The 27,263-nt window shown below is 49.4% G+C and overlaps 1 protein-coding gene across 4 annotated transcripts in view; it reads right to left on the reverse strand.

Moving 5' to 3' along the window:
* Window positions 1–27,263, reverse strand: part of RBM10 (RNA binding motif protein 10) — a 44,188-nt gene that overhangs the window by 7,053 nt on the left and 9,872 nt on the right. For 2 of the 4 annotated variants that reach the window (XM_082205792.1, XM_082205793.1), the window contains exons 2-17: window positions 22,651–22,766; window positions 19,892–20,078; window positions 12,350–12,541; window positions 12,143–12,212; window positions 9,708–9,781; window positions 7,672–7,758; window positions 6,768–6,828; window positions 5,654–5,827; window positions 3,085–3,245; window positions 2,449–2,546; window positions 2,280–2,367; window positions 1,409–1,622; window positions 1,143–1,306; window positions 858–1,002; window positions 550–641; window positions 181–357 (exon numbers count right to left, since the gene is read on the reverse strand). In XM_082205792.1, the coding sequence (XP_082061918.1) occupies window positions 181–357; window positions 550–641; window positions 858–1,002; window positions 1,143–1,306; window positions 1,409–1,622; window positions 2,280–2,367; window positions 2,449–2,546; window positions 3,085–3,245; window positions 5,654–5,827; window positions 6,768–6,828; window positions 7,672–7,758; window positions 9,708–9,781; window positions 12,143–12,212; window positions 12,350–12,541; window positions 19,892–20,078; window positions 22,651–22,667 (2,001 nt within the window). In that variant the 5' untranslated portion in view covers window positions 22,668–22,766. Of the gene's footprint in view, window positions 1–180; window positions 358–549; window positions 642–857; window positions 1,003–1,142; window positions 1,310–1,408; window positions 1,623–2,279; window positions 2,368–2,448; window positions 2,547–3,084; window positions 3,246–5,653; window positions 5,828–6,767; window positions 6,829–7,671; window positions 7,759–9,707; window positions 9,782–12,142; window positions 12,213–12,349; window positions 12,542–19,891; window positions 20,079–22,650; window positions 22,767–27,263 lie in introns of all 4 variants that reach the window. The other 2 variants (XM_082205790.1, XM_082205791.1) reach the window with 1 other exon arrangement.

Consider the following 27,263-nt stretch of genomic DNA (forward strand, 5'->3'; position numbering starts at 1 on the left):
GAAAGGAGGCTAAGCTTACTGAGAGGCTGAGGCATCACTGTAACTACATGACCCAAGACCTAGAGCCCTGGAAGCAGACCAAAGGGCTTCTCAAGTTATGGGCAAGTAGGGGGCAGGCAAAAGTTTAAGATAAGGAGCAGCAGGTACAGAAAGGGGATGTGGGGAAATCGTGGTTCTCACCTGCTGAGCTGTTTTTGTTTTATGTTTCTCCTTCTTCTCTTTACCCTCCTTGCCACTGCCACCCCCTGGTCCACTGCCATCCTTGTGGCTGTCAGAGGCTTGGTCTGAGGCTGGGACATAAGTACGTCTCTCACCTTCCCAATACAGGTACTGCTGCGTCTGGGCATTGTAGTAGTACTAGAAAGAGACAATCACACATGAGTCTGTGCTGCATCTTGTGCCAAGACAGTGTACCATATCAAGTTGGGAGCACAGTCATCTCATGGTGGAGATGCAGGTATTTCAGCATCTACCTTTCAGCTATCACTTCTCAGCTCTTGGCCATGCCCAGAAAGGAGCAAAGTGGGCCCAAAGAGAGGTTCAGCTCACCTGGGAATTAGGGTCATAGTAAAGGCCAGTCAGGGGGTCATAATAGTAGCCAGAACTTTCATCATATTGATAGGTGGATACATCTGGGACAGCTGGAATTGGGCACAGAAAAACAGGAAATGAACTAAATAACAGCACATCAGACCAGAAAAGCACCTGATCTTGGCCCTGTTCCCTTCCTCCTGAACTAGGAATAAAAGTCTCCCAGACCCCAGCTAGTCACATCAATCCCCAGTCACTCCCAGACCCCTCACACTGGCCACATCCTCCCTTCCCACCCTCTGTTCCCTACAGAATCCAGCACTCACGGTACTGAGTGTAAGGCTCTTGCCCTACAGGGCTGGTAACAGGCAAACTGGAAGTGCTGGTGGAGATGCCTGCGTTGGGGGGCTGAGCAGTACTAGGCATGTCAGGCTTCAGTACAGCTGGTGAGACGATAGTATATGACTGAGACTGTGAGAGAGAACACAAAAAGGCAGGTTGGGAGGTACAGAGCATTGCAACTCTCTCTCTCTCTCTCTCTCTCTCTCTCTCACACACACACACACACACACACACACACACACACACACAAAGTTCCGTTCCAACTGTACCGGAGCAGCAGCAGCAGCATTTCCCTGGGCAGAACTTGACCCTTCAGTGCTGCCAGTTGGCTGGTATGTGACTGGCACAGCTGAGGTCTGGCTGGTACGGGGGAAAGTGGGTAGGACAGGCACAGGGTCTATGCCTGGCACACCAGGCTCCAGTGATGCCTCCACTACTTTGTGAGAGAAGAGGAGACAAGAAGGCAGAGAGAGCACAGTCAGTCAGGAGGCAGAAAAAGACTTCAGGTAAGGTGGAAAGAGACCAGGCCTCTTACCTGCCACTGAACTTTCACTGTGGATCTTGTCAGCCTTCCCCACAGCTGGTGTCCCAGATGTGCCGCTCTGCAGCTGGGACCCTTTCAAATATGCTTGTGTGTACATTGTGGCTTCCAAACCCTGAGACCCATAGGCTTCATCCTGCTGGTAATAGCCATAATCAACTGTCTGCTCATCTTGAGCTGCCCAGGTTGCCTCACCACCCTGTGATGCCTATTGGAAAAATCAAACAGGAAACTGGTCAAAGAATTTGTTATAAAAGGAGATGCAAGGGTATGTACTTTGGCCTATCAGGAAAAGGTTTCACTAAAATGTCCATGCAAAGATTCTTTCCCCACCTAGAACAATTCCTTTTAGAGGGCTTTTCTATGCTTAATGTATTTAATTACACATTTTTAGCATATTCCAAAAAATATTTCTGCATATATTAGATACAACATACTCCTCTAACTATACTTTCTGGGGGCAGCAGAACTGCTAGGAGAGTAAAAATGTGTTCAGAGTCAAGTAGAGATGTAGTCATTTTAACTCCCATTGTGGTGCTGGTTTAGGCGGAAAGATATAAACCTTCTCTGTCCAGTGGAGCACCACAATGGGGATGCAAATCAGCCCCACGTCAGATGACTGATCGGAATGGCAGAGTCAGCTGGGTGCACATGTCTGTATCCTCCGTGTGCGCACGCACTTATGTGTGTGAAGCATGCAGCTCCCAGCAGGTTGGTCTATGACTAACATTTCCCCACTCCTATACTAAGTCAATATGGGCCAATAGCTAATGAGAATAAGCCAAAGACATTCCTGCTACCGAGAGCAGTTCTCGGGAGCCATTATCACTCTCCTTGTCCCATTGTTCCTTGTTCACTACGTTACCTGCGAGATGGCCCACTGAGCAGCTGCAATGGCAGTGCTGGCTACAGAAGCAGCACTGATGCGGTTTCCATCTGATGAACTCATGTCCCTGCAGAGAGACACAGGAGTCATTAGGGATGTCTGCAGCAGAAACTGCAGCAGGCCCAGTTCTGGACACTCCTATACTCACCGCTTGGAACCTTTGGCAAATTCCACATTAATCGTCTTGCCATCGATGTTCAGTGGGGGATGCAGGGCCTGAAGGATCTGCAGCAGCTGAGCTGCCTCCTGGGAGAGAGCAGAGGGAGGGGAATTAAACTACCAAAGCTCTTCAGCTGGACCATCAGGAAGGCTGATCGCCAAAGAATGGATGCTTTTGAATTCTGGTGCTGGAGGAGACTCTTGAGAGTCCCATGGACTGCAAGAAGGTCAAACCTCTCCATTCTGAAGGAAAACAGCCCTGAGTGCTCAATGGAAGGACAGATCCTGAAGCTGAGGCTCCAATACTTTGACCACCTCATGAGAAAAGAAGACTCCCTGGAAAAGACCCTGATGTTGGGAAAGATGGAGGGCACAAGGAGAAGGGGACAACAGAGGACGAGATGGTTGGACAGTGTTCTCGAAGCTACAAACATGAGTCTGACCAAACTGCGGGAGGCAGTGGAAGACAGGAGTGCCTGGCGTGCTCTGGTCCAGGGGGTCACAAAGAGTCGGACACGACTAAACGACTAAACAACAACAAATCCCTTTCCTCTACAGCCCCCCATTCCCACTGCCTTTTTCTAAGACAGGACTGGAACTACAACATGCTGTTTGTGGCACTCACCACAATGGTAGAGAGCTGAATGAACGCAAAACCACGGTTGAGTTGTGTCTGCTTATCTTTGATAACACGGACATTTGAGGAGGAGAGAACAGCATATGGTGCCAAGGCACTTAAAATGGAGTCCATTGTGCTATGAGGATTCAGGTTTCGCAAGATGATTGCTGTGAAGAGTAACACATGGTATGGTAATCAGAACCCTGGCCTCTTTCAACCACCTCAGAGCTCTCCTTCAACAGGATTTAAGAAATTTCACAGCTGAGAATGGATTATGGATTAGCAAAGCTTGTACAAGTTCCCTAGAATTTTGCCTTCAATTTTTTGGAAGGAAAGGTCAAGCTTCTGGCCCTCATTGTTGCAGAAAAAACGAAACAAAAATGTATCAGCACTTTCTGCTCCTGAGAGAATAGATGCACATTAAGAAAAAGTGCACAGAACACTGAGCACACTTTCAGACGGAGGTTGGATGGCCGTCTGCCAGGGATTCTTTAAACTGTGATTTCTGCATTGCAGGGCATTGGACTAAAGACCCTTGAGATCCCTTCCAGCGAGGGAACCACCAGAAGACCCTCAGAGGAGGACCTCCGTGTCCCAGCTGAGGGATGGGGGTGGAGACGCTCCTTCAGGTCTACAGGGCCAACACTGTTCAGGGCTTTAAAGGTCAGCACCAACACTTTGAATTGTGCTTGGAAATATACTGGGGGCCAGTGGAGATCCTTTAGGACTGTTGCTATATGGTCCCAGTAGCTGCTCCCAGTCACCAGTCTAGCTGCCGCATTCTGAATTAGTTTCCAAGTCATTTTCAAAGGTAGCCCTACGTAGAGCACACTGCAGTAAGCGAGAGATAACCAGAGCATGTACCACTTTGGCGAGACAAGGCAGAGGCAGGGAGGGTCTCAGCCGGCGTACCAGATGGAGCTGGTAGACAGCTGCCCTGGACACAGAATTGACCTGCACCTCCATGGACAGCTGTGAGTCCAAAATGACTCCCAGGCTGTGCACCTGGTCCTTCAGGGGCAAGGTTACCCCATTCAGGACCAGGGAGTCCCACCCACCCACCTGCTCCCCGTCCCCCAAGAACAGTACTTCTGCCTTGTCAGGATTCAACTTCAACTCATGAGCTGCCATCCATCGTCCAACTGCCTCCAGACACTTCCAACTCTACAGTTCTAGGATTCTATAGGCATGTTTGTGAAGGATAAGGCATATATGCTTCAGTCACTGACTGGCTGCTCCACCACAGCCACCATCTCTCTTCTCTGCTTCCTGCTGGGGTACGAAGTGCCCTACCACCAGTAACCTGATGCAGAAGGAATTTCAGCTATTTCCATTTCATACACTAAGGAAGCAATGAAAGAAAACACTTTGCTGTATGACATCTTATTTTCCTGCACACTCACCTTCCCATTGTTATTGAGGCCACTACCTCCTAGTGTTGCTGCAGAAAAGAATGCCCTCTCAGATCTAACTAACTGTCGGGTGCATCATTCGTGGGGAGGACGCAGCAGCAATGAAGCAGCTAGGCAATAGCTGCAACCTATATCACTGCCAGATTCACCGTTATGCTCTAGCCACTCATATAGTGTTAGAGACAGAGCTCAAAGCAGATTTCACAGTGCTGTGAGCCTTTTTAATGCATGCCTGTCTTCTTCCATAGAGGTAAGAAGGAGTCATCACTCAGCACAGCTCTCAGTCTACATTTTTCTCATATAGCGTTACAGCTGTTCTCTCTGCAGTTTTGAAATCTATGACAAAAATAATTAATTACAGATCCTGCCACAACTGGCTCTTAACACATAATCTACTCGCTGGATAGCTCAGTTGGTTAGTGTGGTGCTGATATTGCCAAGGTTGCAGGTTTGATCCCCGTATGGGACAATTGCATATTCCTTCATTGCAGGGGGTTGGACTAGATGATCCTCAGGGTCCCTTCCAATTCTATGATTCTACAGTGGCACCTCAGGTTAAGAACTTAACTCGTTCTGGAGGTCCGTTCTTAACTTGAAACTGTTCTTAACCTGAGATACCACTTTAGCTAATGGGGCCTCCTGTTGCCGCCGCGACATAATTTCTGTTCTCATCCTGAAGCAAAGTTCTTAACCCGAGGTACTATTTCTGGGATAGCAGAGTCTGTAACCTGAAGCATCTGTAACCTGAGGTACCACTGTGCTCTGATAGTGCAACTTGGGGGTTTTTTTGGTGGTCAATATATTTAGCACAACATTCCAAAACTTCTAACATTAAAATCAAATGTACCAGGCTTTATCTCCCCACAGCAGCACCCTCATGGCTATGAATCTCACAGGCTCTCAGACTCTTTAAACCAATCAAATTCCATTCTAGGGCTAAATCAGAGACCTGCCATCACTGCCATGATCCGTTGCCCTGTAAGTAACACAGGAATTGGAGCTCGCTGAGGTGGTCAGGGATGCCTAACAGGGTGATCTCAGCAACATCATGATACTAAAGTTTGTCACTTTCACTGGGAACAAGCCATAAAACTGAACAGGTTTAGGTCTGATTGCAGCCACGTAACTGAAGCTCTTATGTCACTCTCCAATTCCATACTCACTGTCATTCGCATTCTCTGCGCAAGGTTCAGACATTTGTGCCACAGGCTGAGTGGACAGGGCTGCTGACACTTGGTATGGCTGTGGGAGGGGCAGAAGGCCTTGGCTGAGTTCTCTTCCTGACAGAGCCACCAGCTGGTCCAAGCGACTACCAGGTGGCAGCTTCTGCTCAGCTTCTGTGGAGGGATGGTCATAAAGAGAAAGAAGAAGAAATAATAATATCAACGGGGAGGTCGCTATGCTACAGGCTACACTATGCCACTGAGCTACATATCATCAGAATGCTAAACTTCATCTCCTCACTACATGTGGACATGGCCTTCTTCAGTTGAACTAACACTTTGAAAAGTGCTGTATGTTTGTTGTGACTTGGACTATATTCCTGCTGATGTGAAATGGCACAGTAACTGTAGCACTTGGAACTACTGTGATTATCAGACCAGAGCAGGGCTGCCATACGTCCAGAATTTCCCAGACAAATCTGGAATACTGCAGTCGGAAGCAGCGTCTAGGCAGAAATCGCTAAAATGTCCAGGAAAATCTACATGTACGGCAACACATGTTGGCAGTGTAGTTGGCAATTTTCACTGTTTGCAAAACGGCAACCCTAGTCCAGAGATTATTTACTTCTTTAGTTAATTGGTTTTTATGTAGTGAGAGGTTTTGCTCTTTTTTGGAGAGTATGTACCCATGTCAAATGTATCTTCCATGTGATTGGTACTTACAGTGGTGCCTCGCAAGACGAAAATAATCCGTTCTGTGATTCTCTTCGTCTAGCGGTTTTTTCGTCTTGTGAAGCAAGCCCATTGATGGATTAGCGCTATTAGCAGCTTTTAGCGGCTTATCTGCTGATCGGATCAGCTGATAAGCGGCTTAGCGGCTTGGAAAAGGGGGGGAGGGAAAAAAACCAGCAGGAACTCGCAAGACATTGTCGTCTTGCGAAGCAAGCCCATAGGAAATTCGTTTTGCGAAGCACCTCCAAAACGGAAAACTCCTTCGTCTAGCGAGTTTTCCGTCTTGTGAGGCATTCGTCTTGCGGGGCACCACTGTATATCTTTGTAATTTGAAAATAGAAATCATTGTAAAAAAACCAACAACCACCCCATTAAACTTTACCAGATCTGGGAACGCCACACTTGAAGCACTTCTCTCTGCGCTTGAAATTCTGCACTCCACACTGTTGAGAGAACAGACACATCCTGTCTTTATTTAACTTCCAGAGATGGGAAAAGGCTGACCCTACAAAGTCTTGCTACCTCCTGCAAAACATCTAACACTTGCCATAAAGCTGGTTTGGTTGCTGCATGCCTTCTCTGCTTTTCTGGCCCTCAGATTTGTGAAGAAAAAAATAAAAAACAAAAAACCCTGGTAAATGCTTGGCATAATCTCAGAAACTAGGTCCTTTCTCATGTCTGCTGTGCCTTGATCTCTGCCCCCAGTAAGCTGTTCTTTGTTCATTGTGCCTTGTTTTCTTTCCAGTCCCAGCAATCATTGTAAAAAGCATTTTAAAACCTTTACTTGAAAGCAAAACTATTCAAAATAAGCAAAAATACTTAGGGCAGGATTGAATTAACTTGAACATACAGAATGAGGTCCAGTCAACAGGACTTTCCCCACATTTCCTACCCCCATGGCCCCTAAATCTGCTCTGGATGGTTGAGATAACCCCCAGAGCAGGGGGCAGGCAGGAGGAAGACAGAAAGTCCCATTGAGCACATGGACCTCATTCCCTGCACAGATACCCTACTTAGCGCCATGTTGATTTTCATTTCCAATTGACTCTGATAAAGAAAACTGGGTCTCCTGGATGCTGAGTTTGGATTTCCATATTGCACTGTTCCTTTGAAGCAGCCGTATCTGGAAGAAGCTAACCATTACTGCTGCACAGTAGAACCCCATCCCCATCCCCCACCCCAAAAAATACCTCCAGCCTTCTCTCCACCCTTCACCTTGCTCACACAACACCCTCACACCCCATCTGACTCCTCTGACACCCTCAAACTGACCACAAAGCAGTTACCTTACTGCATAGCCAGTCCTCATTGATCTTGGGCTTGGGATCACTGTAGTGCATGGAGACCTTCTGGCCAAGGATTGTGAGGGAGTGCTGCAGGGAGAGAAATGCTGCAATGAGACTCAAACACAGAAGTGGTGAGCAGGTGCCCATCACTGCCACAGCAGAAAGAAGGAGAGGTTCAAACCCTTCAGCTGAATGGATGAGGGTGAGGGAGGGAAGGCAGCACAGGCCGAGAGAGGTTTGGAACTTGGCTACTTGGCTAGCACACACCTAACCTGGCCGACAGAGGCACCTGTCTCTACCCAAGGCACCGGGACGTCCGGCTACTGTGATGGAGGGAGAGTGTGTCAGAGAGAGAAAGAAAGATGGAGAGGAGGAGAAACAGACAGAGAAAATGCAGCCATGCTCCGAGACACCGCCATACAATAACCTCTATGCCACTAGAATGATCTGTCTTGAGCTTCCGTCCTGAAAGCTAGCAGCATGCATTTCCATCCTCTCCTCCCACCCAAAAGCCATTGTGCCCCCACAGTGGGCACCTTCCCCTAACTAGGGATCACTCCCTCATTCAGCACAGATCTCTGCTGTGCTTATGTCAGCTCCCATTTATGGGCATGCTTGGAGGAACACCCAATGTTCTGGTTGCAACTCTGTCCAAGAGGTAAAAACTTTGGGAGACCAAAAATAAGGTTTTAAGCTACATCCACATCCCCAGAGGTTTAGTACTCATCTTCCTACCCTACTTCGCTCATGCACACAACTAAACTGCTTCCAACTCATCAAATCTTTCTAAAGTGGCCTCTGAAAAGTACAGTTATCCTCAATTGGTGATTCTCAACACCTTGTGAGGGCATCAAATTTATAAGAACTAGAGAGCTAAGCCACACCAATTTCTAAAAGCATTTGCTAGGAGCTTTTAACTCAAGGTCCCATAGGCTAGAATCTTCTTCTGACAAATGCTATCTCTGACCTGCTGCAATCTTACAAAGTAACATATTACTACTTTCACACGCTTGTAGAAACTGTGCTGGAAATAACCCCTTGCCCACATCTTCCTGTTAGGCCAGTTTTTGCACTATCCCCTCCTGCATCTGGAGCAAAGTGCATCATCTCAGCCATGCCAAGGCTACCTGTGTCAGCTCCCACTGGGGATGCGCACACACGGCCCGGCTACACTGCCAACACAAGAGAACAGAAGGAAGAGGAGGAGGAGGCGTCTATGGCAGAGGCAATTGCCATGATTGCATAAACACTGGAAAACCCAAACATATTGGGCTAGGGGCTGCTTGGAAACAGGACCATAGTTTGAAACTCTGGTCAAAACAGACAGTTTGGGGTCTAAAAGCTTGGTTTGTGGCCCTTCACACCTTTACCGTGATCCTACAGTGCTGGATAGAAACAAGGGGTCTTGCACAGATGGGCTGTCAAGACAGAGACTGCTGTGAGGAAGGAGATAAGGCCTCCCAGGAAAGCTTCCTATCTTGAACCCTGACTGCACTGGGAGAGAACGCACACGCAGCATCAGCATCATCTCTGACAGATACCCATTGAGAATGAAGCCTGTATCACACTCAGGATCATGCATATATCCAGAGCAGAAAGAGCACACAGGAGTCCTAACTCCCCAAACCCTTTCCTTACTACCAGGAACTCCTCCAGCCCCCACTACCGTGGATCATAGCCTAGATCCTTAGTTCCCCTGCTCAACTTGCTAGACCACCTTCTCCCCAATGTGGAAATTAAATACAGAGGCTAACCCACTCCCTGGGTTGTTAATACCACTCAGAAGTCCTGACTTTTTGTGTCCCTATTCTAAGACACCAGAACCCCACTTCTTGGGGCTTGGGTGGTCCCAAAAAGTCAAATTCTCTGTTTGATTCCTGAGACTAGAGATATCTGATTCAGACCTAACTCCTCTTCCCCATTCCCTTCAGTAATTTCCTATGGGGAAAGCGGCTGGGGCTTTTCATATGAACCAGGTGTTTGGATTGGTCATTAACAGTAGCAGTACTTGTGGGTTTCAAGTGCAGCAAAGCAACCTGATTGGCTTCCATCCATCGTGTAGCGTCCTGCAAGTGATTAAACTCGACGAAGGCGAAGCCCCGGCTCTGACCTGGAGGACAGCATTCAGATACAGACGCAGTGTGTTAGTCAACAGATCCAGCCAACATCACGCATCCCTGTCGCTGTACCAATTGGGGCAAGGGCAGGATGCGGGGGAGAAACAGGGAAGAGTGGAAAGGCACAGAAAGGGCACCCTAGGTGTAAAGTGGGATGGTGCAGACTCAGATGCTGACCACAAAAAGGGAGTTGCTTGCTCTTCTGATCATCCTAAGCAAGGAATGTTTCTGAGGTACAATTGCCACTCACCTCTACTCAAACCTCCAAGTATTTCTCCCCTTCCCTCACCCCAAGCTGGGAACAGATCTGTGAAGTCACAACTTTCAGTCCTGTGCCTTTTATCAGCCAACTCATAATACCTCCAAATGGCGAAAAGTTGAACAGAGAGTGATGGCTCCAAGCAGATCTATTCCTACTGCTTCCACTAACGCTATCTTTTTCCATTAGCCATCTACCACTTTTTCCTTAAGTGTATGCCACAGTTGTGGCAAAGCATCTGTGCAGGAGGTTCCATCTTAATACCACACTAGGGCACTTGTGCTATCATTCGGAAAAGTGAAGTGCCTGCTTATTTTGGAAGGAGCACCAAAAAACACCCACCACAGTGGGCACTAGCACAAGGGACCCAGCAGCAATGGCATCTTCAAGATACACACAGCTGTGATCTGTTGGACTTGAACTTAGAAGATTTGGGTTCAAATCACAGTTCTGCCTCAAGACTCACTGAATGACTTTGGGCCAGACATTTAGCCTCATTTCCCCATTTAGACAACAGAAATAATAGAGATCTCTTAGAGCTGTTGTGAAGAAGAATGAACTACATAAACACCAGTAACAACATGTGCCTATATTGGAAGAAGGTTCATACAAACCCAGAAAAGATGTGCTGAATCCAACCAACTAATATGGCAGTGATTAACCTCTTCCCCACTTTTCCCCTTAGCAATACCGTAACTAAGCACAATGTTGGAAATCTATGAACAGGTTTCCTATTCTAATATGACAGATGATTTTTTAAAAGAATTGAACCAATATACACAAGAGCAAGCTGCTGTGGACAGCTCTCAAGAGGTTACAACTCTCCAGGGAATTTTATTCTCAAGGTTTGCAGACTCTGCCCTTGTAAAAATGGGTTTTCCCATTTATGTAATGTGTTGCAATGTGTCTTTGCTTCTCTCAGCCTTTGGCTGCCCATGGAAGCAGGGTGCCTTTCTGTACCCTCCATCTTGTAGTACCAACCAGCCCTTTTCAGGCCTGGTATAACAGAGGGCAGATACAGAGGACTATAGTCACATACACACCTTGCTTTTAAAAAGAAAAAGGTACACAACCATGACTCATAGGCTGCAAGTGTGTGAGATATGCAGGGAGTAACCCTGGAAAGAAGGAGCAAACTTACCTGCTTGGTTATAACTTTACTCAAAAAACAGTCCTAAGATGCAGACTGGACACAGTCTGACCATTTCTCTTGGAACAGACTTAAGGGATCTTATGCTTTCCTTTTACTTTACAATGCCACCCCAATTGGTTGGTAACTACTTTCCTTAATGGAAGCCTGCATAACTTAGGATCCACTGAAACTGACCACAATACTTGATTGGTGAGTTGAAAATCCTCCCTCCATGCCTGCCCATCATAATAAGAAAAAATTCAAACAGATTTAATATGTCCCTGGTAAGCCATATAGGGTTAAAGGGCTGCATTCAACTTGATAGGATAAAGTTGTATAGCCTGCCTTCATATCTGTTTCCTCAGTGTCACTATTAAAAAGAGCTCAACTTAGGCTGCAAAGATCCAAGAAGAATCACTGCAAACCTCATATCTGATCAAATGAGGCCAAATAGAAGACACCATACATATCCAAAAGGATTGTCTTCATCCTTCATCCATTTGTTGGTTTTTGTCTCCTACCACAGAGAAAGAGGCCAAGCAAGAAAGGCAGAAAAAACCCCAAAGATCTTCCTATGGAAATAAATGCTGAATTGCTAGATCTGAGGATGCTCACAATTATATAGTATGCAACAAACCTTGGAAAAGAACAAGAACCAAGAATAGGCCTCAATGTTCTGCCAATCACACAGCAGAGGAACTACAGAGTTCCAAGTTTACAGAACTACAATAGCACACAAGGAGCTATTAATGATCCATTGGTGACATCTAAAAGCCTGGTTGGTTCTAAACACTAGGGGAATGTACATAGCACAGACCAAAACTAATGCCACAGGGCAAACCAGCTCCACATAGATACATATCTGGAAGACTGCACTCTAATTTGGAGTGTGTCACATGGTAGGTGAAACACTATGGCAATACCAAGAGAAGGGAAAAGATAGAACTATGAACGGGAGCTCACCTGAAGCTTTATTCCGCATCAGCCGCACCTCTCGGGGCTGGAATCCATGTGCCTGCAACTGGGCTCGGATCTGCAGAAAAGCATAAAAGGAGTGATCAATGCCAACATCAGGGAGCATTGAAGAGGTAAGAGTTAGAGAAACAAGGAAGCAACAGCAACAAGTTACTGCAAGGAAGCAGTGCCTCCCAGCCCAACTGCCTAACGTACATCATTCTCAGTGGCAGACTGGGGCAGCATCCTCAGCATAATGATGCTGCTAGCCTTCTGTTCTTCTTCCTCTTGCTCAGTGCGGTAGTCCTGGTCCCGGTAGTCACCATCTGCAGGAAATCCCAACTGTTCACTGGGGCTGTCCCGCTTTCTACGTTGTGTCTCTGATCCAGAGGAGGCCTCATAGGAATCCTGGGTTAGGATTGTTGTACAGAAAAGAATAGAAAAGCTCAGAATGGATGGGGCTTAACGGAGTAGTGCCCAGCTTTGCAGGACAAGGCCTAACGATTCCCTACTAAATGTCCGGCAGTCACAGCACCATCACCACTTTCACTCCTCTGCCTTTGGTGGTGCCATAGGAAAAGCAATCTTCCAAAGCATACAGCATTTTTCTAGCAACTGGGACTGTTTCACAAGTCCAGTTCCATTACCTGTTCCAGCACTTCCCTCCATGATTCCTTCACACAATCAGTAGCACATTGTGCCACATGACCACATATTTCGTTGTGGCAGCTACAGTGGTAACTCAGGTTAAGTACTTAATTCGTTCCGGAGGTCCGTACTTAACCTGAAACTATTCTTAACTTGAAGCACCACTTTAGCTAATGGGGCCTCCTGCTGCTGCTGCGCCGCCAGAGCACAATTTCTGTTCTCATCCTGAAGCAAAGTTCTTAACCTGAAGCACTATTTCTGGGTTAGCAGCGTCTGTAACCTGAAGCGTATGTGTCAGGGTTGCTTCCAGATCCTAGCTCACAGAGGATCACGCCAGCCAGCGATCATTAAATAAAAGTCTTTATTGAGTTACAGTCTCCATTCTCAAGCTGCTGCGTGCAACTCTACGTCTTATGCTTAGATCGGCGAAGCTCCGTCTGAGTCTCCGCCCCTTGTGCACCAACTTAATATCCTAGCCCTGCTCCACCTTTTCCGCCTGACAGTTCTCCTCTGGGTCCCTCTGCCCCCCGGGGTCTCTTCCTTCCGGGATTCTTCTGACGCTGACCCCCCGGACCCTTCTGTCTCCTTGCGCCGGGCTTTAGGACCTGGCTCCCTTTCCGGGCTGCCTACTGCGCCACTTTCCTGTGCATTTGAACTTGGCGCGCGCGCCCAACCTTCCACCTTCCGTCTAACCGTCTCCTCGCTCCCCGATGGAGGTGTGGCCACTCCTGACTCGTGCCCTCCCTCCTGTTGTGAGCTGCCAGCGCTTGATCCCCGGCGCCCTTCCTCATCCCTGCTCTCTGGCGGTGACGCTGGTCCCGATTTCCAACTGCTCCCCTCTGAGTCCCCTCTGGCTCTATCTTCCTGGGGTGTCCCCCTAGTCTCCCCCCTTGCCCTGGCCACTGGTGCTCCTTTTTGTGAATCTTCTGATTCACTGGAAAGACTCGGAGATCTCGGGTCGTCGTCATCACTCATCTTTTCTTCTGCCTCCTCCCCCTCGCTCTCTGTTTCCTCCCTTTCCCTCGCCTCTGCTCCTGAACCCCTGACATCCATCCCCCCCTCGAAGCCCCCTCTTCCCCCCTCCCCGCCTTCCGGTGCTGGAGCTGGGTGCTGCCGTGTCGAGGGAACGAATGTCGGGTACAGTTCGCTTCCCGTGGCGGGCCTCCATCTGAAGTCTTCCGGTTCTTCCTCCCTGCTCTCGTCGACGACGGTCATCTCTGCTTCCATCTCTGTGCCGCCGTGCTCGAAACCCTGGTCGTCCCCGAAAACGTCCATGTCCGTCTCTCCCTCGCTTCCTTCTGGAGGCGTTGCTCGTCCTGGACCCTCCAGCCACTTCCTGCGCCACTGCTCCTCTGGTCGATCATCCCACCAATACGAGGGTTCTGAAGCAGATCCCGAGGGCGACCCCTCCGGGGAACTGGCGTCTCGTGTCGGTTCCTCATCCGAGTCGAACCCCCGGAACGTGCTGGCTGAAAGCGTGGGCGTGAAAAGCCAGTCGTCGAAAAAGTCCGCTGGCATTGGCCTATGCGGGAAAAGGGCATGAAACTCTTCCTTGAGCAGCGGTTCGTCTAAAGCGTAGCCCGGCACCCAGCTGTTGGCACTGGCCGGGGTGCCCTCCTTAGCGAGAAGGTATTCTACCCCCTCTTCCCCACATCTGGAGTCCAAAATCTCCGTGACTTCGTTGATGCGCACCTCCTGTGCCCCTCCCTGTTGCCCGGTTCCCTCTCGGAGCGGACTCGGCGCCGTTCCTGGTTCCTGAAATCTGTGAGGTGCCTTGTAGGGAGTGAGCACCGATCTGTGGAACACCGGATGCATCCTGGAACCCTCCGGAAGCGCCAGCCTGAAAGCCACCGGGTTGACCTGCTCTTCGACTTGGTAGGGCCCCAGTTGCTTATGCCCTAGTTTCTTCTTGGCCAACGACCTGGCCGGCACTGCGTGGGCTGCTAACCAGACCCAGTCTCCCACATGGATCTCTTCGCCAACCCTTCTGTGTTTGTCTGCCTGCACCTTGTATGCGTGTTTGGCCAGCTCCAGGTGCCGCCGCAGCTGATCGTGGACCTCCTGCAACTCCGACGCGAACGCCTCTGCTGTCTGCGGCTCCCCCTCCACCATTCTTTCCAGTCCCGGGAAGGTTCTGGGGTGCCTCCCGTTGTTGGCGAAGAACGGCGTGACCCCCGTGGACACGTGCTTCGTGTTGTTGTAGGCGAACTCGGCGAGCGGCAGGTAATCCACCCACGTCGCAGGCTGTTGATTCGCATAGCATCTCAGGTACTGCTGCATGATGGCATTGACCCGCTCCGCTTGCCCGTTGGTCTGCGGGTGTCTCGCCGACGCCAGGTTGATCTTGACGTTTAGGAAGCCCATCAGCTTCTGCCAGAAATTCGAGATGAACTGCCGTCCACGGTCGGACAGAATAGACCGTGGCAGACCGTTAACCTTGAACACGTGGTCTATGAACAGTTTGGCGGTTTGTTCCGCCGTGGCCACCTTCGCACACGGGATGAAATGTGCCATCTTGGAGAACAAGTCCACCACCACCAGCACGGCCGTCTTGCCCCTCGAGCTGGGCAGATCCGTGACGAAGTCCAGGGCGACTCTCTCCCATGGTTCGACCGGAGTTTGCAGCGGTTCCAACAGTCCGGCCGGCGGTCTGTGCACTGGTTTGGCCCTCTGGCAGGTGTCGCACCTCGCCACGTAGTCCGTGACCTCCCCTCTCATTCCGGGCCACCGGAAATCCCTGGCGACTAATTCCAGCGTCTTCTCCTTGCCAAAGTGCCCGGCAGTGGGCGCGTCGTGCAGCTGATGCAGTACCTTGGCGCGAAGTTCGTCTCCCGGCACGTAGATGGCCCCTTTACGGATGAGCAATCCATCTCTCAGCTGGAAACCATCGGTCGCCGCCTTGCCCCTTTGCATCTCTGCCATCTTAGCTTGCGCGAAGGAGTCATTCTGCAACGCTCGTCGCACCGCCTCCAGGTCCACTGTTGCCGCAGCGCACGCCCACACTGTTGGTGCGAAGATGTGCATGGCGGCCGCTGGCGTGGCGTCCTCCAGATACTGTGGCTTACGGGAGAGCGCGTCCGCCATGATGTTGGTGTCCCCAGGGACATACTCTATTCGGAAGTCGAAGTTCGCAAAGAACTCAGCCCAACGTATCTGCCTCTGGTTCAGGAACTGTGCCGTGCGCCAGTGCTCCAAATTCTTGTGGTCCGTGCATACTTGCACCGTGTGCTTGGCGCCGATCAGGAAGTGCCTCCACGCTTTGAATGCTGCATGAATGGCCAGCAACTCCCTGTCCCAGATGGTGTAGTTCTGTTCGGACTTGCTGAGCTTCCTGGAGTAAAACGCTCCCGGCCTCCAAACCCCCTGCGGGTCCTTCTGCAGCAGGACGGCTCCGACGGCCCTGTCTGAGGCGTCTGTTTCAACCCTCATCGGCCTGCTGGGGTTGACATGAAGCAGCTGTTCTTCCGACGCGAAGAGACGCTTGAGTGCCTGAAAGGACTGCTCCGCCTGCGCTGTCCAGATGAACTTCTTTTTCTTGGAGCTGAGCGTGTCCGTGATGGCCGCTGTCTGCATAGCAAAGCCTTTGATAAACTTGCGATAGAAGTTCGCGAAGCCGACAAACCGTTGGACCTCCTTCCGGTTGCGTGGGCTTTTCCAATCCAACACCGCTCGAACCTTGGTGCTGTCCATGGCGAGCCCCTTGTCAGACAACTTGTAGCCCAGGAAATCCACCTCCGTCACGTCGAATTGGCACTTCTCAAGCTTGGCGTACAGCCTATGTTGCTGCAGCCTGCTCAGCACTTCCCTGACGTGTCTGTCATGCTCCTGCTGCGATTCCGAAAAGATCAGGATGTCATCCAAGAAACAGACGCACGTCTTGTAGAGGAGCCCCGCCAACACGTGATGCATGAAAGCTTGAAAAACGTGGGAGCCATTTTGTAATCCAAAAGGCATAACTCTATATTCGTAGGTGCCCAGGGGCGTGAACATGGCTGTCTTCCACTCATCTCCTTCCCGCATGCGAATGAGGTTGTACGCCCCTCGCAGGTCCAACTTGGTGAAGACGCTGCCCTTGCGCACTTTTGCGAGGAGGTCATCGATTCGGGGCATGGGGAAGTCCGATGGCTTGGTCACACTGTTCAAAATGCGGTAGTCCACCACGAGTCTTTTTTGGGGCGTGTCTCGCTTCTTAACAAAGAATACCGGACTGCCCCCCGCTGCCCTGGACTCTCGGATGAAACCGCGCTCCAAATTATGATCTATGAACTCTTTGAGTTCCTGCAGTTCATCCTCAGACCTGGAATACAGCTTCCCTTTGGGCAGCGCCGCCCCCGGCAGCAGGTCAATCTTGCAGTCATATGGTCTGTGGGGGGGTAGCCTGTCTGCCTCCTTCTCGCAGAAAACCTCCAAAAATTCTGCGTACTTGTGGGGAATCGCTTGCAGCGTGCCTAGCAGCAGCTGTGACTCCTCTTGCTCCCCTTCCTGCCGGGGCATGATGCAGTGTTCAGCACAAAAGGAAGAGCCGAAGGTCAGCTGCCTCTGGTACCAAGCCAGCGCCGGGCTGTGCTTGTCCAGCCAACTCATGCCCAATACAATAGGCGTGTCCGACAGTTGAGTGACGTTGAAGCTGATGATTTCCTTGTGATTTCCAAGCCGCAGCACCATAGGTGGCGTCTGCTTCACCACTTGCCCCCCTAGCAGCTCCCTGCCATCCACCGTGACAACCTGCAGGGGCAGCGTGGCAGGCAGCAACTGTATAGCGTGCCGGTCGACAAAGTCCTGCCCTATGAAGTCTGCATTGCTTCCCGAGTCGACGGTGATTGGCACGTCCATGGTGATTCCATTGGGTAGCTGGAGCGATGCGGTGAGCCTCACTACTGGCTTGGGCGGGAGGGGGTCCATGGGCGGTAAATTCCCTGGGGACTGCTTCACTGACACGTCTGGCTGGGCCCCAGTGCCTCTTCCTCCAGCCAGACATCGTCGTTTCCCTGCTGCGGTTCTCCTTGCTGCGTTGCTGCAGTCACCATTGCCGAAGCTGCAGTGTGCTTGTGGAGCCTCCGGGAACACTCTTTCGCCATATGCCCTGGATCCTCGCAGATATAACACTTCCTGTTCCCTCTAGGAGGCTTCGCTTTCACTGCTGCCGGTGCTAGGGCTCTGGCTGCTGACTGAGCCCTTGCACTCCCAACCTCCATCGGTTCCACCCCTCCCCCTGTTGGAGGCGTGGATTGCGCACGCGCTGCTTCTCTGGGAAGGAAGGAGGAGCCCCTGGCTGGTTCGCGCCCGCTGCGCCCTTCTTCCCTGCTCCACGGACGTTCTTCCAGCCGCACTCCCACCGCCAGCGCCCTCTGAACGACCTCCTGCGTGGTCCGGGGTCTCTCCCCCCTCGCAATCTCATCTTTAACCGAGTTGTGCAAGCCCTCCCAAAAAAGGTCTCTGACAGGAGCCGAATCTCTGTCCCATTCCAGGGCACTGAACAAAGCGAAAAAGCGGGCATGGTACTGCCTCACGCTGGCTCTCCCTTGCCTTAGTCCATGCACCTCCTTCCGGGCAAGATCCACGTCAATGCTGGATAAAAAACACCCATCCATCGCTTTAATAAAGGCGTCCGCATTTTGGAGCGCAGGATCCTTATCTCTCCACAAATTGCGCAGCCATGCTTTTGCGTCTCCATGCAAATGGGACATGATGAACCCCACTTTCTCTTGTTCATCTCTAAAGTCTTTGTGCAGTAGTTGCAGTGCACACATTACGTCTGCTCTAAAGTTGGGGTACTGTTGCAAATTCCCATCGAAGTGAGAGACCAGACCGCCTGTGCGTCTCCCCAACCCAATCCCCTCTGATTTGGGTGTCTGTTGCCCTTGCTTCGTAAGCACGTCCAACCTGACCTGGAGATCCCTGTAGGCGGCAGCTGCGTCCTCCTCTCTCTTCCTGGATGCCAGCGCCTCGGCATTCAGTCGTGACACTGCTTCTCTCAGTTCCGCTATTTGCTGTTCGGCCGTCATAGCGTCTGCCGTTCGTGAGCTCTCTAGTAGGCACCCGCTTTCTCTCCTCTCCGCGAGGCCGTGGATGCCCACAATTTGATGAGACGGAGCTTACTGTCAGGGTTGCTTCCAGATCCTAGCTCACAGAGGATCACGCCAGCCAGCGATCATTAAATAAAAGTCTTTATTGAGTTACAGTCTCCATTCTCAAGCTGCTGCGTGCAACTCTACGTCTTATGCTTAGATCGGCGAAGCTCCGTCTGAGTCTCCGCCCCTTGTGCACCAACTTAATATCCTAGCCCTGCTCCACCTTTTCCGCCTGACAGTTCTCCTCTGGGTCCCTCTGCCCCCCGGGGTCTCTTCCTTCCGGGATTCTTCTGACGCTGACCCCCCGGACCCTTCTGTCTCCTTGCGCCGGGCTTTAGGACCTGGCTCCCTTTCCGGGCTGCCTACTGCGCCACTTTCCTGTGCATTTGAACTTGGCGCGCGCGCCCAACCTTCCACCTTCCGTCTAACCGTCTCCTCGCTCCCCGATGGAGGTGTGGCCACTCCTGACTCGTGCCCTCCCTCCTGTTGTGAGCTGCCAGCGCTTGATCCCCGGCGCCCTTCCTCATCCCTGCTCTCTGGCGGTGACGCTGGTCCCGATTTCCAACTGCTCCCCTCTGAGTCCCCTCTGGCTCTATCTTCCTGGGGTGTCCCCCTAGTCTCCCCCCTTGCCCTGGCCACTGGTGCTCCTTTTTGTGAATCTTCTGATTCACTGGAAAGACTCGGAGATCTCGGGTCGTCGTCATCACTCATCTTTTCTTCTGCCTCCTCCCCCTCGCTCTCTGTTTCCTCCCTTTCCCTCGCCTCTGCTCCTGAACCCCTGACAGTATGTAACCTGAGGTACCACTGTACTTAACTTGTTACAGTCTCCCCACAACAGCAGTTCTGCAAAACTCCACCCAGAAGCACAACTGTTGGGTGCTAGATCCCACTCCCACTGCCAGCTGTGAAATCCTCCCATCTGATGGTTTCCTCTGGAGAGGCAGCTCTTCAGAGAGCCAACCAGGCCACTGCATTCTACCTCCCAAGAGGTAGTCACAAAGAGGACAGGCGTCCCCAGCAGCTCCGCACCACAACTTACCTCCACACTGTGCTCCTCAGAAGAATCATCATAGTCATTGGTAGGCTCCTGGCTGTTGAAATCTCTCATATAGGACCTATAATCCATATCTCTGTAGTCATGGTCTCTCTGGTTCCGGCCTTCTAACCTCTCATCCAGGGTCTGCTCAACAGCACCATACCGACCAGTCCGATCTCCACGACCACCTCTAGAGCGTATAAAATGAAGGAAATCTGCTATCAGTGCTGATTACCCATAAAAGTAACCCCACTTTGTAATCTGTTCATTGGAAACAAATAAAAACAATGGATTCCCCCACCCTACCTGCATTCAGAGTAACTTGAGCTGAAGTCATCTAGTGACTAGCATTCTGGCTACAATCTAAAACACTGTCATGGGCAGATAAATACAGATGCTTGTGCAACATGCAATATCTGATAGTTGGGAGCACCAGTGACTCCTTGCTGTATCTGTTTCTGAACATCCAAGAGGTGATACAAACATTACTGAAGTGGTGGGAAAGCTACTGTAGGGGACTACAGTTCCGTTGTTGTCCTTGTGGGCTTATAGCCGAATAAAGTATTATCTATCTTCCATTGTTGTTGTTGTTAGTTCTATATTTATAACCCGTCTTTTTCCCTGATGAGACTCAAGGCACCTTACAAACTAAAAAACAATTAAACATTCATAGAATTAAAGCTATATGCATATACAGTGGTGCCTCGCAAGACGAAATTAATTCGTTCCGCAAGTCTCTTCGTCTTGCGGTTTTTTCGTCTTGCGATGCACGGTTTCCCATAGGAATGCATTGAAAATCAATTAATGCGTTCCTAGGGAAACCGCCTTCAGACCAGGTCCGGGGACAGTCTGTCCCCGGACCTCTTCTGAAGGCTGGGGGGGGGGGGACAAGGGCTTTTCTTCCCACCCCCAGCATTTTAAAAAACCCTGGGACAGCGGAGGACTTCTCCGCTGTCCGGGGCGATCTTAAAATGCTGGCAGGCGGCATTTTAAAATGGCCCAGACAGCGGAGGACTTCTCCGCTGTCCGGGGCGATTTAAAAGCCCCTGGGAAGGCAGGCAGGGGGGACAAAGACTTTCGCCCCCTGCCCGCCTTCAGAAGGTGTCCCCGCCCCCCCGCCCCACTTCGGAACAGCTTTCCGAAGTGGGGCGGCTGGGGCAGGTGTCCCCGCCCCCCCGCCCCACTTCGGAACAGCTTTCCGAAGTGGGGCGGCTGGGGCAGGTGTCCCCGCCCCCCCGCCCCACTTCGGAACAGCTTTCCGAAGTGGGGCGGCTGGGGCAGGTGTCCCCGCCCCCCCTCCCCACTTCGGAACAGCTTTCCGAAGTGGGGCGGCTGGGGCAGGTGTCCCCGCCCCCTGCCCCACTTCGGAACAGCTTTCCGAAGTGGGGCGGCTGGGGCAGGTGTCCCCGCCCCCCCTCCCCACTTCGGAACAGCTTTCCGAAGTGGGGCGGCTGGGGCGGGTGTCCCCACCCCCCCTTCGGAACAGCATTTTAAAATCTCCCCGGGACAGAGACTTCTCTGCTGTCCCTTGGAGATTTTAAAATGCTGGGGGTCGGCAGCGAACGCTTTGCTCCCGCCCGCCAGCATTTTAAGATCGCCCGGGGCAGGCGGGGGGGGGAAGGCAGGCGGGGGGAGCAAAGACTTTTGCCCCCCGCCGGCCTTCAGAAGAGGTCCTCTTCTGAAGGCCGGATGTGGGCGAAAGTCTTTGCTCCCGACCGCCAGCATTTCCCTATGGGCTTTCGTCTTGCGATGCAAGCCCATAGGGAAATTCGTCTTGCGAAGCGCCTCCAAAACAGAAAACCCTTTTGTCTTGCGGGTTTTCCGTCTTGCGAGGCACCACTGTATAAAATCTGTCTGTTCGTATGTAGGAGCCATGTAACAGAGGCCATGATGTGTTTCCCTCTCACTCACATGGCTCCCATTTACCTACCCACTTACAACTGAGTCTAATGAGATAGTACAGTGGAAATCAACAACAACAACTTATTATTTATACCCTGCCCATCTGGCTGGGTTTCCCCAGCCACTCTGAGCAGCTACCAACAGAATATTAAACAGAATAAAACATTAAACATTAAAAACATCCCTAAAAAGGGCTGCCTTCAGATGTCTTCTAAAGTCAGATAGTTGTTTTATTAAATAATAGCCCCCTCCACCCCTTCTACACTTTATTAATAATGTTTCTCAAAATAGGATCCTGTGCAAAAAACAGGATTCCTCAGTTGTGATAATGCAGGGCTGGCTTGCCATCCAAAGGCCTCACATCATTGCCAAACCCATCCTTTGCCTTCTTTATGTGGCGGTAGGATGCATTATGAAGCCATTGCCTTGCACGGAGGATGAAGAACAGTCAGGAAATGGGAATTAAGATTATTCATATGAACTCCGAAACTAAAAACCTTTCTCCCTATGTTACACCACAGCACTCCTGAGCAAGACTTCATGGTGCCTGGAGGTCTGCACAAGAGGAAGTGACACCCCAGCCCTTTCATTGCAGTGCTGTGCCACCTGCTAATAGGGATGCTGAGCACAGCAGTGGTTAAAATGACACCACTCTTAATTGAGGCTTACACCCACCTTTCAGCACAGCAAAGCAGAGCTCAGAATTAGTGCTGAACTCATCCAACTGTTTACATGCTTAGTGGCAAAAGGTGGGGAACTGGTCATTGGGCTAATGTGGTTACTTTGAGTCACTCCACCAGGCAAAAGTGGTTTGCCTTACTCCATCTTAGAAGCCAGAAATAGTTAGAGAAATATTTTACCTCCTCTCATACTCCATTGCTACCCGTGAAGTGCAAGTGCTTCAGGAATCTCCCAACACCAGGCTCTTCCAGTATATCATTCCAGCATATCATGAAAAGTGGGGTGTCAATTATCTCTGCAGAGAAAATAGATGAAATAAATCAGCAGCATTTTCACACACAGATTCCCACCCTAGCTTGGCACCAGCAATAAGAGGAAGATAGCATCTTTTTAAAACTAAACACCAGCATGTTATATACATAAGCATATATATATATATATATATATATATATATATATATATATATATATATATATGCAGGTTTTGGTGTCCTCGGGTGTCTTCCCGTGTAAGAGTCGGGGTGTCTGGGCGACGTTTCGACGAGGTCTCACTCGTCATCTTCAGGCTGGTGCTTTCGGCTTCTTGTTACTGGAACAGAGCAGAATCTGGTGTTTGAGTTCCTATAAATACTGTTGAGGGGTGTGGTGTATAGCCTCCAACGTTCTGGGCAGAGAGGAAGTTCCTAGATTAGTGTGCCTTTTCTTCTTTTGTTCCTTAATTACTTGAGGGATATCTTGAGTGATTTCATGAGTGATATTCTGAATACCACTGGGTGGGTCATTAAGTGTAGATTAGTTGCTAAAGCTTTCGTGTCTTGACCTCTTGAGCTTGTGAAGAGTTTTTCTGAGAAGATGGCTGTGCTGCATTTAGTTGTGCTCTGGCTTGGCTTCGTGTATAGGGGCGAGCTGTGGTTTTGTGCCTTGTGCCAGCCAGATCTGTGTAGGGATTGCAGGGGGGTGCAGCATCCGGAGGTGCCACTATAGTTTGGCTACTGGATGGAGTCTGTAATATGTCTGTGGAGAGGGTCTGGGTTTGGGTCTGGTGTGGTTGATTGGTGACGGCGTTCTGTGTGCCTCTGGTTCTGGTGTCGGTTTTTGTGGGGAGGGCTAATTTCCAGATGTCTGGCAGGCGGGACATGTCGTCACGCTTGTTCATGTTGTGAGGGTGTTTCTCTATCTCGATGGCTTCCATGATTATTCTCTTGTGGTGATGTTCCATGTTAAAGAGCAATTTGGAATCTGCAAAATTAATTTCGTGTCCTGTTTCTTTCATGTGTTGGAAAAGAGAGGAAGTTTTTTCTTCTTTTTTGACGGCATTCTTGTGTTCTGCGATACGTGCATTTATTCGTCTGTTTGTTTGTCCAATGTACGTGGCTGGGCAGACTTTGCAGGGTATTTCATAGACCCCTTGGTTTTCCAGCTGGATTTTGTCTTTTGGGTTTCTGAGGATATTGGCTATTTTTTGGTTGGTGCAGAAGGCTGTTTTGATATTGTGTTTATGGAGGATTTTGCTAATTTTGTCTGTAGTGCCCTTGATATAAGGAAGGAGGGCCATGCCATTGTTTTCTTCTGTGTCTTGGTTTTTGGGGGGTGTTTCTTTTTGGATTAGCTTCGTAACCCTGTTTTTCTGGTATCCATTGGCGATTAACACATTTGAGAGATTCTGTAACTCAGTTGTCAAGTGGTCTTTGTCAGCCAGGCGTTTGGTTCTGGAGATGAGAGTCTTGGCTACGGAGTTTATTTGTGCAGGGTGGTGGTGTGATTGTGCATGTAAGTAGCGGTTGGTGTGTGTTTTTTTCCGGTAGATAGTGTGTCCTAGGGAGCCATCAGGTTTTTTGTAGATTAGGACGTCAAGAAAGGGGAGTTGGTTGTTGTCTTCTATTTCCATAGTGAATTGTATTTTGGGGTGTAGGCTGTTGAGATGTGTGAGGAAGCTATCTAGTTTTTCTTTCCCGTGTGGCCAAATTACAAAGGTGTCGTCAACATATCTGAGCCAAAGTTTGGGTTTGTGTTCTGACTTGTCTAAAGCATTGGTTTCAAAGTGTTCCATGTACAAATTTGCGATGACCGGTGAGAGGGGTGATCCCATAGGTGCTCCTTCTATCTGTTTGTATCTTTGTCCATTGTGGATGAAGTACGTGTTGGTTAGGCAGTGGTTGGTCAGGTCCAGGATGTATTTGGGGGGATTGTATTTGTTTTGAATGGCTGTCAAGGCTTCATTAATGGGCACTTTAGTGAAGAGAGATATAACATCGAAGCTCACAAGTAGGTCATCGGGATGACCAACCGCTACTTACATGCACAATCACACCACCACCCTGCACAAATAAACTCCGTAGCCAAGACTCTCATCTCCAGAACCAAACGCCTGGCTGACAAAGACCACTTGACAACTGAGTTACAGAATCTCTCAAATGTGTTAATCGCCAATGGATACCAGAAAAACAGGGTTACGAAGCTAATCCAAAAAGAAACACCCCCCAAAAACCAAGACACAGAAGAAAACAATGGCATGGCCCTCCTTCCTTATATCAAGGGCACTACAGACAAAATTAGCAAAATCCTCCATAAACACAATATCAAAACAGCCTTCTGCACCAACCAAAAAATAGCCAATATCCTCAGAAACCCAAAAGACAAAATCCAGCTGGAAAACCAAGGGGTCTATGAAATACCCTGCAAAGTCTGCCCAGCCACGTACATTGGACAAACAAACAGACGAATAAATGCACGTATCGCAGAACACAAGAATGCCGTCAAAAAAGAAGAAAAAACTTCCTCTCTTTTCCAACACATGAAAGAAACAGGACACGAAATTAATTTTGCAGATTCCAAATTGCTCTTTAACATGGAACATCACCACAAGAGAATAATCATGGAAGCCATCGAGATAGAGAAACACCCTCACAACATGAACAAGCGTGACGACATGTCCCGCCTGCCAGACATCTGGAAATTAGCCCTCCCCACAAAAACCGACACCAGAACCAGAGGCACACAGAACGCCGTCACCAATCAACCACACCAGACCCAAACCCAGACCCTCTCCACAGACATATTACAGACTCCATCCAGTAGCCAAACTATAGTGGCACCTCCGGATGCTGCACCCCCCTGCAATCCCTACACAGATCTGGCTGGCACAAGGCACAAAACCACAGCTCGCCCCTATACACGAAGCCAAGCCAGAGCACAACTAAATGCAGCACAGCCATCTTCTCAGAAAAACTCTTCACAAGCTCAAGAGGTCAAGACACGAAAGCTTTAGCAACTAATCTACACTTAATGACCCACCCAGTGGTATTCAGAATATCACTCATGAAATCACTCAAGATATCCCTCAAGTAATTAAGGAACAAAAGAAGAAAAGGCACACTAATCTAGGAACTTCCTCTCTGCCCAGAACGTTGGAGGCTATACACCACACCCCTCAACAGTATTTATAGGAACTCAAACACCAGATTCTGCTCTGTTCCAGTAACAAGAAGCCGAAAGCACCAGCCTGAAGATGACGAGTGAGACCTCGTCGAAACGTCGCCCAGACACCCCGACTCTTACACGGGAAGACACCCGAGGACACCAAAACCTGCATTCCTGTACCCGTGAAAATCTACGAAAGCATATATATATATATATATATATATATATATATATATATCCCATTTTATCTGGTTATTTCTCAGATCCGTCATTTCTATAGTACACTCACACAACTTCAAAGCTATCCAAAGTATGAACTTTGCTAATGCCCATGTCAATATAAATACGGAACCAATTTGGCCCCTTGGTTCTGGATTAAGGCATGCTCAAAACCTAAACTCAGGCCTAGTTCACCAAGCTACAGTTCCTCCCTTGTAAGGTGGCATGGCTACCCCACAGAATAAATGTTGACAGATTACCATGTGACATTTTTCCTGAACCTTAATGGAGAACCACGAAATACCTCAGACTCCTTCATCTTACTAGGAGGCAAAATTATCACCCCTAAATGAATCTTTTTTATATTTTAATCAGGTAAGCCTAGGTTCCAAGTCTCTACAGATGTATCCCAAGATTTGAAATCAACAGCTGTATGACCTTGAGCACATCATTATTGTGCCCATCAGAGAGATACCGTATTTTTCCATGTATAAAACTAGGGTTTCCCCCCCTAAAAAATGATGTCAAAATTAGGGGGCATCTTACACACAGGGCCATCTCCCCCCATTTTCTTAAATATGAGTCTCCCAAAATAAGGGGCATCTTATACATGGGATTGTCTTATAGATGGAAAATACAGTAATTCTTTCCTGGATTTCAGGTGTTTGAGAGATTTAGAAAGATTTATGGGACTAAATAACTTTTGAGCCACAACAAATAAAGCTACATATACCATAAAAATAAAATCCCTTTACAATAGCAACTGTGTCCTCTCACTCTCATTTGCAACCCAGGATTTATTACATCTCTTTGAGTCAGCAATCACCTATGAAAGCAAAGCAGCCCTGTGAGCTTACAACACATATAGGGTTGAACACAACCAGGGCAATAGAAAATTACAAGATCCCTCTACAAATGACAGGTCTCTCCAGTGTCTGGCTATGATGCTTCTGGCTGCTGAGCGTAGGTGGGTTATGAGCTCTTTCTGTTGTGAGTGGGGGTTATTGTCTTGGAAGATGTTCAATAATACTTGCTTAGTTATTTTGCATATTTCTTGTATGATTGATGTCCAGAAGAGTTGGATCTTAGGATATTCCCACCACATGTGGAGGTGTGTCTGTGGAGGTACATCCTCTCCAGCATTTTGGTGAGG

Source organism: Podarcis vaucheri (assembly GCF_965113315.1).
Source record: "Podarcis vaucheri genome assembly, chromosome: 17".
NCBI lineage: Eukaryota > Metazoa > Chordata > Lepidosauria > Squamata > Lacertidae > Podarcis > Podarcis vaucheri.